Source organism: Takifugu rubripes, chromosome 8 (assembly GCF_901000725.2).
Source record: "Takifugu rubripes chromosome 8, fTakRub1.2, whole genome shotgun sequence".
Lineage (NCBI taxonomy): Eukaryota > Metazoa > Chordata > Actinopteri > Tetraodontiformes > Tetraodontidae > Takifugu > Takifugu rubripes.
Window position 1 is genome coordinate 16,153,553 of NC_042292.1, and position 13,753 is coordinate 16,167,305.

Sequence of the window (13,753 nt, forward strand, 5' to 3'; positions counted from 1 at the left end):
CACACATCCTGCGACGGCGTTGGTGACGTCAGTAAAACGCGACAGGGGAGCTTGGAAGCCTCTGTTGTAAAAAAAAAAAAAAAAGGTTTTAAACATTGATTGTGTCAGCTCTCTCCGCTCGAGTTACTGATATAAAAGTGGATATTTTCATTAAGTGGTCTGGTAAGTTTTAGTTCTGTTATTCAATAACTTACGTTTACCTTAAATGTTTTGCTAGCGGCTAACGGAAGCGATATTGGATTTAAACTTATGATTAAGGTTCATTTGTCTGATAGCAATACGAGTATATCAAAGAATATCTTTATACCTATTGAAATATTCCGGCTTTATGTTTCTTCCCCTGCAAAATACACGATTAACAAAGTTCCAAATTCAATATAATAGTTTAATTTGTACAAATTATGCCAAGTCCCAACAAAGACTACTATTTGCATTAAGACTGTTAGTCATATTCGGCTATTAATGTCCTCCATCATAGTGGTTTGTAGCAAAAAAAAAAGTAGATTGTGGCTGTTTGTAAATTGTCTCTGTATGTAGTTCAAGAATGACCACTCCGACCAAAACACCCCCGGGTGCAGACCCAAAGCAGTTGGAGAGGACAGGGACGGTTCGGGAAATCGGCTCCCAGGCAGTGTGGTCGCTTTCATCCTGTAAACCCGGTAAACCCCAGACCCAACATCCCGAAAGAAGGTAATTCTCGAGTCTACACTGGTGTTTTTATGCTGCTTCTCTGTGATCCACGAGCAGGTTTTGGAGTGGATCAGCTGAGGGACGACAACTTGGAGACGTACTGGCAATCAGATGGCTCTCAACCTCATTTAGTCAACATACAATTTAGGTACCATGAATTCTGCATGTATTTAAAGTGAGCACACATGTGAGTGAGCAGTTTTAACTTGTTTTTATATCTTGTGTAGGAGGAGGACCACGGTGAAGATGCTGTGTATCTATGCAGACTATAAATCGGATGAAAGCTACACGCCCAGCAAGATTTCAGTCAGAGTGGGCAACAACTTCCATAACTTGCAGGAGATCCGGGTATTGTTTGTAGTACTGCCATGGTCACACGAGTGCTGAAGTTGTTGATCGACCTTCTCTTTCTCGTTCTGCTTCACTTTCTCTCTGCAGCAGTTGGAGATGGTGGAGCCCAGTGGCTGGATTCATATCTCTCTGATCAACCAGGTCAGAAGCTTGTCAAATATTTGAGATGGCCTTCAGAAGTCTGTGGACTTTTGGAAGGAAATGGATGCTACGCATTATTTCCAGCCCCTCATTGTTTTGGTTTCGGATATTTCTATTTTAGCGGACAAACGAGCCAATCAGCACCTTCATGATCCAGATCGCGGTGCTGGCTAACCACCAGAACGGCAGAGACACTCACATGCGACAGATTAAAGTCTACACACCGGTGGAGGAAAGCTCCATTGGAAAGTTCCCGCGGTGCACAACGGTCGACTTTATGATGTACCGCACCATAAGGTGATCTTGGACTCATATGTGAAACTCCTGAACTTCAGCGTTGTCGTGTTATTAAGGAAAAACTCCACAAAGGGGAGAAAATGAAGCCCATCAAACTGTATTATGAGCTCATGCAGTTTTATGCCACAGCTGATCCATCTTCATCGTCATTATTACTATTGTAAAATGTGGCTTTTAAAAATAAAAACAGTAGTTCTGTTTATTCATTAAGGGTCCAATATCAAATGTTGGCATTGATTGAAATGAAACCTTTTAATTTGTGGATGGCTGTGATGTAACATGTTAAGGAAAAGTTTTATTTGATGTTTGAACGCCAACACTTTTTTTTTTTTTTAAGAGCGTGTGTGATATCTTCAGGGACGACAGTAGGTCGTCTGTGCCCAGGAGTGATTGTTTTTTTAATATTTATAAAATATGAGTGGAGACAGGCAGCATTTTTTTCCTTTAAATTACTTCAAACATGATTTAAGGGTCTGTCATGACAGTGCCACCGTTTGGCATTTTGCTCCTGAAAGTTAAATAAATATGTTTGAAAAGACTGGTTGCCAAAATGTTTCTGAAAGCAAAATGAGATTAGAAGAGATCCACAAAATGTTATTAGCCACACTGGACACTGTCATTCTGAGCCCTCATCCCTCTGTGCCCAGCTGTTGCATACAGAAACCAGGCTGGTGTGAGAATGATGCACACTTGGCAAAAAACCAGGATTGTCTCACATCCCATACCGAATGTGATGACAGCTAGATGATGATAGCTCATGATGATGCAATAAAGTCCCACAGGATCATTAATAGCGTTCAATCTTCTGTATTTATTATTTATTTTCTGGGGGATGCGCTCATTGATTTTTAGTTGTTCAGCATCCAGTATTTGTCTGGGTTTAAGGTGAAACATCTGTTAGTAATGATACCATCATTGCTTTGTGGTCTGAAAAAAAACATCAGGATGTCACAATTGTGGGTCCAGCATTTCTCTATCCTTCCTCAGAGCTCTGAAAAGGCCAGACGGGAATGTAGATTACATCAGGTCTCCTTTATACAAGTAGATTCTGTTATTGGATAAATTCGCTGTGGCGTGCAGACTGGACCTACGGTTACCTGAGTCGAATCAACATAAGGTCAAAGATAATGGAATGTTCTGTGTGTTGTTTGTTATTGAATGTTATTTATGCAAAACTGAGGATGCACTTAAGTGCGACAGATTAAATATCAAGTACTCGGTGTCATGTCTCCATCATTTTGATGAGAACAAATACGATCAATTGCTCTTTGGGAGCAGAGAAGAACAATGGAAAACCACATGTAAAGTACCCTTGTAAAAGGGAAACAAAGAACGTCATCGTCGTTAATTACGTGTCCGTTTAGAAGTGCCCGTTCAGCGGATAAATTAGAAGAACGTGTCCTCCACCATTATATAGTGCTATAAAAAAACCTCTAATCTAAATTGTGACCGATTTAGAAATCAAAATTATGTTTAATAGGCACTTTTGTCGTAATCTGGTTAATTTTTGATGCGTCAAGTTTATCTCTCGCCGCGTGCGTCTGCCGCGCGAGCGTCCCGCGGAATCCTCTGTCCGGCGTGTCGGTCACGCGCACACACGTATACGAGACGCGCGGACGCGGCCGAGCATCACGGGAGGGAGCAGCGGCGAACACGGTCGGACGCGGGGAGGGCGGCGGGGCTTCGACTTCCCGACGCCCAGACTCATTTGGCTCCGACGGAAGGTGAAGGATGGAGCGGGGAGGAGAGACGCGCTGAGCTGGGGGTCGGCGGGGAAGCATCACCGGAACAGGAGAGAGGGGGGCGAGGGGAGCGAAGTAGATGATACTAATTTGCCGCAGGCCCCGCCATCGCGAAACTGGATTCCGACTTGCGGCGGATGGGGTGACCGAGCTGGCACCGCCGGGGAGGAGGTCCCTGCCTTCGGACGTTACCGGGGTGGGAGCTGCCTGCTCCCGGTCCTAAGGTAGGAAGGAGTGGCAAGAGGTCAAAATGCAGACGGAGGAGGAGACTGCCGCCGCAGAAGAGCCCATTTTGGAGGAAGGCTCGGATCGAGAGCAGGTGAACGGAATGACATTTGATTTGCGTCTCCTCGCGCATGTGCACATGTATTTACCCATTGATTTACTGGCAGCTACTAACAGCCACCTGGTTACCCGTAACTCACCCGTGCAGCTCCAACACGCTCTGGTGTTTACGCGCGCGTCACGTTTTTCTCCGTAATGCGATGCGCCTGTGCAAGGGCTCCACGCAGGACCTTGGCTCGGTGATGTGTTACTCCTGTGGCGACCGCTGTCCACTTCAGGAGAGAGTGGGGACTTCTATTGACAAAATGCATTCTAACCTTTCCTAAAGGTGGATGGTGGATGTTCAGAGCTGGTGTTTACACTGAGTAAATCCACCATGCTGACCCTGGTTCTGGCGGTCACTCTCTCCTCATATCAGTCAGCAGGCAGGAAAACACTAACTGGAGCTCAAGCTGTTCCTCATCCCCGTGTATATGTGGGCGAGCTCTCGCTGTAGTAGTTTTAAGTCTCCTGACGCACGTCAGTTAAATCCCGCGTTTCACTTAATTCCTCCGCTCCGCTGCAGCCATGTCCGTGAAGTACAATGCACCAAAGTGGGTCTTCGTCTTCCTCTCCGGCCTCATTCTACGGTCCTGTTTTTGAGGTTCGTGCTCTGGAGATTGGAGCGTCATCACCACCCTGTCGGCTCTCATCATCTCACACAGTTCCACAAATTCACTTAAAAACGCAGGTGCCAGTTGTAGCTGTCAGTGATTCAAAACCTCAAACGGTAATTTTTTCATCAGTGCACTGCAGGCCTTGGCAACTGTCTGCACTTCCTCACTTCTTTTTGCCACCCACCTGCTAGGATTGCTAATTATAGCTGCTCCAGTCCCACCTAACCAGCTGAATCGGTGCGAGTGGCCTCACAGGAAGACGGAGAAGACACTTTCTGCTGCGTGCTGTGTAGTACCAGGATCACACTTATCTTCCACCTTTGTAACAACATTTGACTGCTGACGTTGCTTCTGACAGTAGACGGCACTAGAATACGACACTTTTTACAGCGTGTAATACATTAGCAGTGTGAATATCGAGCGGGTCCCCCTCCGTGCACGCTGGGATGTTTGACAGTGCTGCTTTCTGAGTAGATCTAATAGAATTACGCTGCAAATAAACGCAGAAGAAGTGAGAAATCGGCGATTTACATAAGATTTTGTGTGAAGTTAAATATAAACACCGTTTGTCAATCGTTCACAGTCCCTGCCTGGATCAACTCTATCTCCTAAGCTATGAAAAGCAGGGCAGTTCAGAATTTCAGAACAGGAGAAAAAGAGAAAGCTGACACCCTTTCATAGGAGGATATAAAGGTTTCCTGGGGAGTGTGAGTAATTCTTTTGATCCATACCCAGGAGCCGAGCTCAACAGAGACGGTACAGCCTGAAAGATGATCACAGCGCGGCCAAAAATATGTGGCGTTTGTGCTAAAATGTGCTGTTTTTAAGTGGAACGCCATTGGGGTGCTGCTTTAGACGCTAAACTTTAGCTCCGCTACGCTTGGAGAAGGCCGTGCGTGCTAATGTTAGCACGTCTTGCACTGTCATCGAGACATCCGGTTTTGTTGACGGGCATATAATTGGCATTTTGAGGCATTTTGAAACTTTGCAGCAATTTTAATTGTTTTACCAGCTAAAGGATGGAGGAGGGACGGAGCAGCGGGGACAAATTTAGAAGGAGGAAGGATGGATTTTGGTGGCGGCGTCCCCTGGAGACAGCCGTGCTGTGTCTCTGCCGCCCCACCCCCACCGCTTTGCCTCCTTTCATACTTGCATTCATGAAAAGTTCATGACCGTTTTCTCCGTCTCTCACGCTCCTCATCCGCTCTCATACCCCCCCCAACGCTACACTTTTAGCCCAATCAATCCACTTAGAGACAGACTTTCAGAGAGGCTGTAACAGAGAGGAAACAAAGGGGGGGGGGGACTTGGCTTTGGACCTGGGAGGAAATGCTTAAGAGGTGGGAGGGAAGATTCAGGGAATAGAGATTACATAAGGAAAGCGAAAAGGCCGACAGGAATGAAAACGGATGACGGCGGCAATGATCTTTATCTTCCAGGGAACAGATGATCTGGTTTGTGCTTTCGATTTGCAGGAAAAACAAACAACGTTTTCTGTCCGCGGTGGCAATAAAGTTGCATGAGAACAACTGCAACTCACTATTAGCGTCCGGCTAATAAATTCTGCTGTCAGACGTGTCCTCTGGCGGCGAATGCTTGCTTCTCTGCTTTCGTATCCATAGTACTGATCTGAAATTGTGAGATTGCCCAATCCCAGGTGGTCTTTGTGGAACTTCGGTGTGTCGTCGGATGGTTTTTGCACTCACAGATGTTGGACGTCCGGCCTGCAGGTGCCCTTCACTTTGCCTTTCACCGCTTGTCCTTGACTACAACGGCGTGTGTGTCTGTGTGTGTGTGTGTGTGTTGCAGCCAGATGAATGTGCTGCTGTGCAGCAAAGGGGAAGCTGCAATGAAGGAGTGAGAGATAAATGGAGTGGAGGGGGGGGTTGATGACAGGATAGATGGAAGTGGAGAGGACACCGGTGTCGCCCCGTCGTTCCTCTTTGAGGTGTTCAGTGTGAGGCGTTTGTCTGCAGGACGCACGTGACGCCCCCCCCCCCCCCCCCCTTCGCTCTCATATCCTCACACACCTGGCAGCGAGACGCCGCTGATGTCAGAGTGGAGACAGGTCTAGAAGCATCATTCTCATCTCAATAATTCATGTACTCTGCTGGCGGCATTACAATTCTGTGTGTGCGTGCGCGTGTGTATGTGTGTGTGTGTGTGCGCGTGTGTGTATGTGTGTGTGTGTGTGTGCGCGCGTGTGTGCCAGCGCAGTGTAATGTGATGTCTTCAAAGTGTAAGTGAGGTTATGTTAAAGTGCGCACTAAACACATGATGGGTAATGGAGTCTTCTGGACTTCAGCTAGCCGCAAGCTGTTTAGCAAAGACTTACCGTGTTGTTTATTTACTCTAGACGAGGTAACTAGCCAGTGACGGGCGGGACTGAGCGCTGTTGCCGTGGCAATCCACTCCTCAAACCAGTCAATGCCATCCTGATCAGTAGCCGACTGAGAGGTTCGGAAAAGCATTCATTTTATGCAACTTCGGAAATCAAGCAGAATATAATTAGCGCACGCTACGAGCGACTGTGTGGGGGCGTGGCCTATTTCCCAAGGATTACATTGTGTTTTTTTGTGAACAGTTTAACATTTGTGCCACATCAGTGATGTTTCTGTTGATGTCTTGTAGATGTTTCTTCTTTATGGTTATGGAGCTGTGGCGGTTGTAAGGCAGGTTGCCTTCTGGCTACAGTCAGGCTTTTCTGCTTGAGTGTCAATGTTGTGGTTCAAAGTTACAAAAAAGCAAACATCATCTCATTCTGAAGGAGGCGCTTGAGTTAATGAAGTCATTATTGTAGCCGTAGCTCACAGCCTGAGGCCTCGAGCGCTGACGGATGGATCATGTTTCCTCTTGCGGAGTTTAGGTGTCAGCAGCATCGTTACATCTTCTGTTCCCTCCCTCCTACAGCAGCGTCCCGTCCAGCAGTCGCTGGGCTCCTCGCTGTGTCGGGAGTCCCACTGGAAGTGCCTCCTCCTGACCCTCCTCATGTACGGCTGCTTCGCCACGCTCGCCTGGTGCGCCCTGGGCCGCGTGGATGTCCTCATCTCCTACTCCAGCGCTGACGTGGACGCCACCTCAGCGGCGTACTCCAACGACATCCTGCACCCAGAGAGTCCGTGCTACAGCGGCTACGTCTACATCCCCCTGGCCTTCTTGGCAATGCTGTACGTGGTTTACCTGGTGGAGTGCTGGCACTGCTTTTCCAAGACGGCAATGTTGGCTCATGCTGAATTCCAGGTGAATGTAACACTAATTGCGTCCCCGGTTTCTCCCCACGGTCCGAAAACGTCAACATTAGCTTGGCTCTAGGCTCTAAATCGCTCCACGGTGTAAGTGGATTTGTGGGACTCCCTAATTTCTTTGTTTACATCCAAACAGGAAGTGTACGAGCGAGTGCAGCGCCTTCAGCAGGCCACGCCCTGCATCTGGTGGAAGGCCATCAGCTACCACTACGTGAGGAGGACCCGTCAGGTGACCAGATACCGCAATGGGGACGCGTACACCACCACGCAGGTGACGCGCGGCTGCCTACGGTTGCACTGCATGTTCCTGTTCAGCATCCTGTCTCCCTCACGTGTCCCCTCATTGGCACAGGTGTACCACGAGCGGGTCAACACCCACGCCTCCAGTTCTGAGTTTGACTACGCCCGCTATGGTGTCAAAGATGTGTCAAAGGAGCTGGTGAACCTGCAGCTGCACCCTGCCGTCCGCCTGCGCTTCACCAAGTGTTTCAGGTTCGACAGAAAGCTTGTGTTTTGAACCCAACTGCCCCCTGGTGGCGACTTACATTACCTGCACCCTGTATAATTTAATTTAAAATGGATTTATTTTTTGCTTTGTATTTGTGGTCTTTAGCTTTTCCAGCGCACGTGCCGAGGCTGCCTACCTCACCCAGGTATGACCTGTCTGTCTGTCTGTCTGTCTGTCTGTCTGTCTGTCTGTCTGTCTGTCTGTCTGTCTGTCTGTCTGCCTGCCTGCCAACGGAGCGACATGCTAACTTGCTTTCATTCTGATGTTTTTCTAGAGAGCACGCTTCTTTGGTGAGAACGAAGGCCTTGACGACTACATGGAGGCCAGGGAGGGCATGCACCTGAAGAATGTGGATTTCCGTGAACACATCCTGGCGTTCCCAGATCCAGCCCACCAACCCTGGTTTTCCAGGCACAGAATTTTCTGGCTGGCCTCTGCCTTCCTGCTGTCGTGGCCGCTGCGGGTGGTGTCGGAGTACCGCACAGCGTCCGTCCACTACCACGTGGAGAAGCTGTTCGGCGAGGACGAGGACGCCGGCGGGGGAGGCGGCGGAGGTGGGCCGGGAGGGAGAGGGGATGGAGTGGATGGAGTGACTGAGAACGGGATTCACCCAGTAGGAATATCGCTCGGCTTGAGTGGGAGCAGCTACAGAGCTATTTCCCGGGTCAACACAGTGGACATGACGGAGCTGGAGTGGCACATCCGTTGTAACCAACAGATGGTTCCCAGCTACTCCGAAGCCCTCCTTATGGACATAGACACAAGTGGGGGGTCTCATCCGACCGTCTCTACACCCATCTCTGGGCCTCCATCTACCACCCCCTGCCAGGGGACCAACCCAGTAGCTCTCCCTGTGGTCTTCAACTCAGCTTACCTCCTCCAGACTTGTCCTCGATGCCGGAGGGCCACATCCAGTTCCAGTCTTCCTTCCAGGCTGAGGGCACCAATGGGAACCACAGCTCTGCTGAACGCCACGGTAGCAGGAATCAGGGCGGCGGGTCACGGAAGCGGGGGCATCGGAGGCAGGCTGGTGCTCAGTAGGAGTGGATTCTCTCTGGGGAGACTCGGAGGAGGGCGCCAGAACAGTCTGTTTCATTCGAGAAGCATGGGGGGAGGACTGGGAGGAAGTAGGGAGGAGGGAGGAGGGGGCGCAAGCAGTAGCGGAGGTGGATTCCTCGGGCTGGGCTCCAGACAGAACAACGAGGAGACAAGAGGGGTTCTGGAAGGAGAAGCGGACGAGGATGAGGAGCAAACGAGGGAAAGAGGAAGTTCAGAGGAAGACGTGGAGCGGGAGTGTGGAGGGGGAGGCGAGGGGAGGGATGGCGGCGGCGGGGGAGTGAGAGAACGTCCGCCCTCCTACCAGGATGCGTTCTTCTTTCCCGTCCTCATTGTACACGGAGAGGAGAGCTGCCACGCCGGAGACGACATGTGACAAACTGGAGGGACGGGAAAAAAATCGGCGCTGAGCCGAAAGAAACGAGCGTGTCAGGATGAGAGTGGAGAGGAAATGAGAGGAGAAAGAGGCTGAAAGAAAAGAGCAGATCGGCAATATGCTGCAGCCACCCCAGAAGGAGAAGAAAGCTGATAGAATCTAGTCAGGGAGGGGGAGAGCAGGCGAGAAAAAAAGGGTCGAGAAACGGCGACAGACCCTGCTCACGTGCACGCGTTTCATTTCACATCATCGCTCATCTGGAGCTGAAGCCTTTCTGAAGGAACGGAGGGCGAATTGACCTGGCTGGAGGTCCGAGGGATTAGAAAAATATCAGTTTCCTCAAGTGTCTTTGGACAGGTGGACTTGAATTAAGGGATAAATGAAGACGAGGAACAGCTTAGATGCTTGGGATGAATACATATATATATATATGTGTGTGTAAATATATTTACAGATATATCTATGCAAGAGCAAAAGTGGGAGGTGGGCTGAGTCTCAGAATAACAGGCTGGAGAGCAGAGAAGACCCTGAGAGGCACAAATCCACAACCTGGAAGGAGGCAGACTAAAATATAGCACATTTATAGAGGAAAGGCCTAAATATGGTGAGGGGGGAAGGGGGGGTGGCTTGGCAAGAGGAATCAAATGAAATTAGATTCCCAAACAGGCCAGAGTATTTTCAGAGCTACTTTTGTATCTTCGCACGGCAGACGATTAAAACGGAGAGGCCCAGCTGCCATCTCGCACCTCGCCATAATCCTCCATCCAAGACGAGCCAGTGCTTCCTCTGCCTGTTCCCCCTCCTCCCACCCCTCCTGTGTTCTGGCTGTGCCTTTGTTAACCCCCCCCCCCCCCTGAGTCACAAGCGCAGACGTTAAAAAGCTCTGCATTGAAACGCCTCCTTTCTCACCCGGCGCGTCCCGCTCCGAGCATCATCATCGATCCGTAGCATCTTCCTCTGCTGCGTTCAGAAGTGGTGGTTGTGTGATGCACCTCTGTCTCTGATCCTGGAAGTGCAGAGATCAGATTTCAGCCCAACCCCACCCCCCCCCGCTTATGGCATTTCTTGTGGACGGAGGTTGCTGCTCGGCAATGAGACAAATCAAATATTTCCTGCGTCTGTTAAATTCTCAACGACCTCCCACCATTTTCACTGCAAAAATAGGGGGCGAATGTCCCCCCCCCCATCCCCCCCGGTTAGTTTAGTTTTTGTCAGTTGTGACAAAAGATACAGCTGACCCTATCTAAATGCTATATATCACAGTAGAATTATCTTTCCAGGCATGGCAAAAAAACCACCCCTTTACTCCATTTATGTCCAGTGTATGGCACTAACTTCGACCCAATTCCTTGTATTTTTAGGGCCGAGCAGTTTAAGGTGAACCCAATGAATGTCTCCAATAAACACAGAGCAGGTGGGGAATGTGCAGACAAGCTGTCCTAATTCTTTCATTTTTAGTGGAAAAGTCCAGAAAGAAGCAGTGGGCTTCAGTGTTGGCTAACCTGGGATATCTAAAAGCACAGCAAAAGACTAGTGACACGTGTGATCCCTGACCTGGATTCTGCAGAGACTTTCCTCCGGGGAAACCTCGGCCCGGCTCTGATTTCTGGATCCGCCGTCGCTGTTTGAGGAAAAACTGGGAGGACAGAGTTTCTGAGAAGGTGACAGTAAAAGACCATTTTCCCCACTCTATAGCATCACCTGAGTATAAAACTGTGGATTTAAGGTAAAGAAAATCACCATTAACGTTCCTGACCGCACTTCTGTGTTGACTGATCAAACTGTTGCCGCTTTCACCTTCAACCATCATTTCAGCTGCAAAGATCCTGTTATGTGTATATTTTCTGTCCGTCTCGTGAGGGTAGCCATCGTTTATCTTAATCTGCCACCAAAAAGCACATATATATATATACAGTATATATATATATATATATATATATATATATATATATATATATATATATATATATATGCTATAAATCAGTCTGCTGCTACTTTTATATATCATCGTACTTGAGTAAACATCATTTCAGGTTGTAAAAGTGATGTCTAAAACACAAATGCCTTGGTAAGCTCTAGAAATGTCACAGCTTTTTTTAAAAAAAATATTATTTCTACGGGGAGGCTGTTTTTGTGTGTCACTCCAGGTGTGCCCAGAGAACCCACGTTGTCTTACACGCACGTGCGCGCTTGCATGTTTGACAGCAGCGTTACCTAAGAGTTCTCTCGCGTGTCGGTTTAAACCTGTCGAACCACCGTCTGTCCGCTAGGGGGCAGTGAATGACAGTGAATCAGCAATTCCAAAGTGAATCAAAGCAACAACAAAGCATCAAAGAGGCGCCGTTGATGACGCCCGGTGTGACGTCGGCGCGCGCGCGCCTCTGCAGGTTCCCTGATTTGATTTGAACGAGCACCATTTTCCAGCCCGTGACCACGAGCGGCGTTCTCTTTTCCATCGGTCGGTTCTGCTCGTGCGCGCGCATGCTGATCGCGGTCCTCACCGCCTGTTTCTTCTCCACGCTGTTCCTGTTTCTCTTGTGGCCCCGGGGTCCTGTTTTCATACCAAATCTCTAACAAACAATGAAAAACATCTAGTTTGACATTAAGTTCGCAGTACGGAACCATACAATTATCTCCCGAAAGAAATGTGAGGTGATTTAATGATCCCAAGGCGCTGTCAATTATAATTCAGCCATGCCTGTGACAGGAGGAAAGTTCTCTGTGACTCTATGAATAACAGCGACTCTTAGAATAATCGTGTGTTTTAAGGTAATTCTAGCTTTCAGAAAGAAGAACAATGTTACCTATTGCTTGATCAAAGCAAACTCGGTGTAATTCGCCCCATTTTGACCTGTTGCTACAGTTTGAAAAGAGCGACTTCAAGTATCTCTTGAGATTTTCATCTTTTGAGAGCTCCGACAGCGCCGACGACCTGCAGAAACTTCCATTTCGTTTTTTTAATGGGACTGTTTGCCACAGTATGATTTAACGATAACAATAACCCCCCACCCCCCCACCCCCACCCATTCCTACCCCAGAATAGCCGAGCATGCCGACACACCGTTAATAATATTACTCGCTGTACACTAAATGCCGCTGGATTACTTGTGAGCTGCCAGACAAAGGAGTTGTTGCCACGGCGTCGATGTTGTGTCCATGCAGCCTCTGTGGAGTATGAAACAATATGTCACATTGTTGTCCTGCGCAGTGACGTTTAACGTCCGGAACGCATCTTTCTGTTGGAGCACCGCCGTCTCCGATATATTAGCGATAACGGGATGGCCGGCGTCCCGCCAGGTTGTCACCTGCCTGCTTGGGATAATTATTTCATCTGGGTGGATGGTGGATGTGAAGGTCATGGAGCTGGAGGCGATAACTGTTGTTGATGATGACCATGGAAATTACAAATAAAGTCAATCTGCTTGGGACACCAGTCTGTGCAGTTATTAATTCAAAGAACACAGCTGCTTTTTTTTTTTTTTTAAACATTTTTTTTTTTACAGGTTATGGACTATTAAACATCGAGAAAGGTCTGAAATTATTTATGAGGCTTTAGCACCGTTTGAAAAATTGGGAGCGGGCATGTAATTTTACAGCTACGTACACATTATAGGGTGTCGCATCAATATTCATAAAGGGTATTAGAATTTCTGAGCTCAGTATATATTATTCATCTCACTGGGATGGTGGGTTTTGCTTTGTCGCGTGGATGTGAACTCAAAGATTCTCTGCTGGGAGCTTTCCAGCGTGACCCTGTTTGTCGTTCTGCGCTGTCGGAGCTGGATTGACCCCAGACAAACGCCTGGGCCGCCTCATCCGACGGAGAGCAATTCCCAAGACTCTGCTGGTCCCGCAGGGCCGTTTGCCTGAGCCTGGACACCATCACAGGATAAAGATGCTTCTGGTGCTGATGGTGCAAGGACGAACCATGAGGCGCTACCTCTCTCCAGACGCTAGGGGGCAGTAGAGCGCGGCCACGACATGATCACCGTCCTTTAGGGTCAATCCTGCTCAGCATCTCCTCGGTTCGGTGCTTTTATCCTGGCAGGTACACCCCCGGGAGAGCACGTGTCACCGTCTCATCAGGTAAACACCAACTGAGTAATCCCGCTTCTGCTGTTGCTGGTGCCACTAAGGTAGTTTGTTGATCGGAATGAAGTGATCCGTTTGATCCGAGCACCTCTGCTGCAGGTGTCAGGACAAGCTTCCTGCCCTGCACCCTGGCAGGGATGTAAACAACCTCCACTGTTCCTTCTGGCTGTGTTGGCACTGACATCTGTACCCCCCCCCCCCCCCCCCCCCCCCCCCCCCCCCTTCCCCAATGCTCCCATTTGCCCCCATCAGCTGCCTGTGTTGATGCTCGGGGCCCCTCCACAGATCTGCCTTTGTTGGCGCTCCCTCGCCAG

The 13,753-nt window shown here is 48.9% G+C and overlaps 2 protein-coding genes across 3 annotated transcripts; both read left to right on the forward strand.

Annotated features, from left to right (window-relative positions):
* The first annotated feature begins 22 nt into the window (after nt 1-22).
* anapc10 (anaphase promoting complex subunit 10) lies at nt 23-2,699 on the forward strand. Its single transcript, XM_011619731.2, has 6 exons — nt 23-162; nt 538-659; nt 748-838; nt 918-1,038; nt 1,129-1,182; nt 1,304-2,699. The coding sequence occupies exons 2-6, from the start codon at nt 545-547 to the stop codon at nt 1,481-1,483; spliced, it is 561 nt and encodes a 186-aa protein (XP_011618033.1). The 5' UTR covers nt 23-162; nt 538-544; the 3' UTR covers nt 1,484-2,699.
* Nucleotides 2,700-3,137: 438 nt separating this feature from the next.
* On the forward strand, nt 3,138-12,775 carry LOC101061234 (transmembrane protein 151A). Of its 2 annotated transcripts, XM_029840704.1 has the most exons (7): nt 3,138-3,540; nt 6,519-6,619; nt 7,073-7,402; nt 7,544-7,678; nt 7,760-7,899; nt 8,021-8,060; nt 8,190-12,775. In XM_029840704.1, exons 3-7 carry the CDS (start codon nt 7,151-7,153, stop codon nt 9,345-9,347), a joined length of 1,725 nt encoding a protein of 574 aa, XP_029696564.1. In that variant the 5' UTR covers nt 3,138-3,540; nt 6,519-6,619; nt 7,073-7,150; the 3' UTR covers nt 9,348-12,775. The 2 variants fall into 2 exon arrangements, with proteins under 2 accessions (XP_029696564.1, XP_011618037.2); XM_011619735.2 differs by lacking the exon at nt 6,519-6,619 and having other exon boundaries at nt 3,139-3,540.
* The last annotated feature ends 978 nt before the right edge of the window (nt 12,776-13,753 follow it).

Bases quoted from the DNA above. Each gene is read 5' to 3' on its own strand.
- LOC101061234 (XM_011619735.2), top strand. From the start codon at position 3,472: ATGCAGACGGAGGAGGAGACTGCCGCCGCAGAAGAGCCCATTTTGGAG. The intron at 7,679-7,759 runs GTGACGCGCGGC...TCATTGGCACAG, and splicing joins ACGCGTACACCACCACGCAG to GTGTACCACGAGCGGGTCAA. The intron at 7,900-8,020 runs GTTCGACAGAAA...TGTGGTCTTTAG, and splicing joins CGCTTCACCAAGTGTTTCAG to CTTTTCCAGCGCACGTGCCG.
- anapc10 (XM_011619731.2), top strand. From the start codon at position 545: ATGACCACTCCGACCAAAACACCCCCGGGTGCAGACCCAAAGCAGTTG. The intron at 660-747 runs GTAAACCCCAGA...ATCCACGAGCAG, and splicing joins GCTTTCATCCTGTAAACCCG to GTTTTGGAGTGGATCAGCTG. The intron at 1,039-1,128 runs GTATTGTTTGTA...TTCTCTCTGCAG, and splicing joins ATAACTTGCAGGAGATCCGG to CAGTTGGAGATGGTGGAGCC.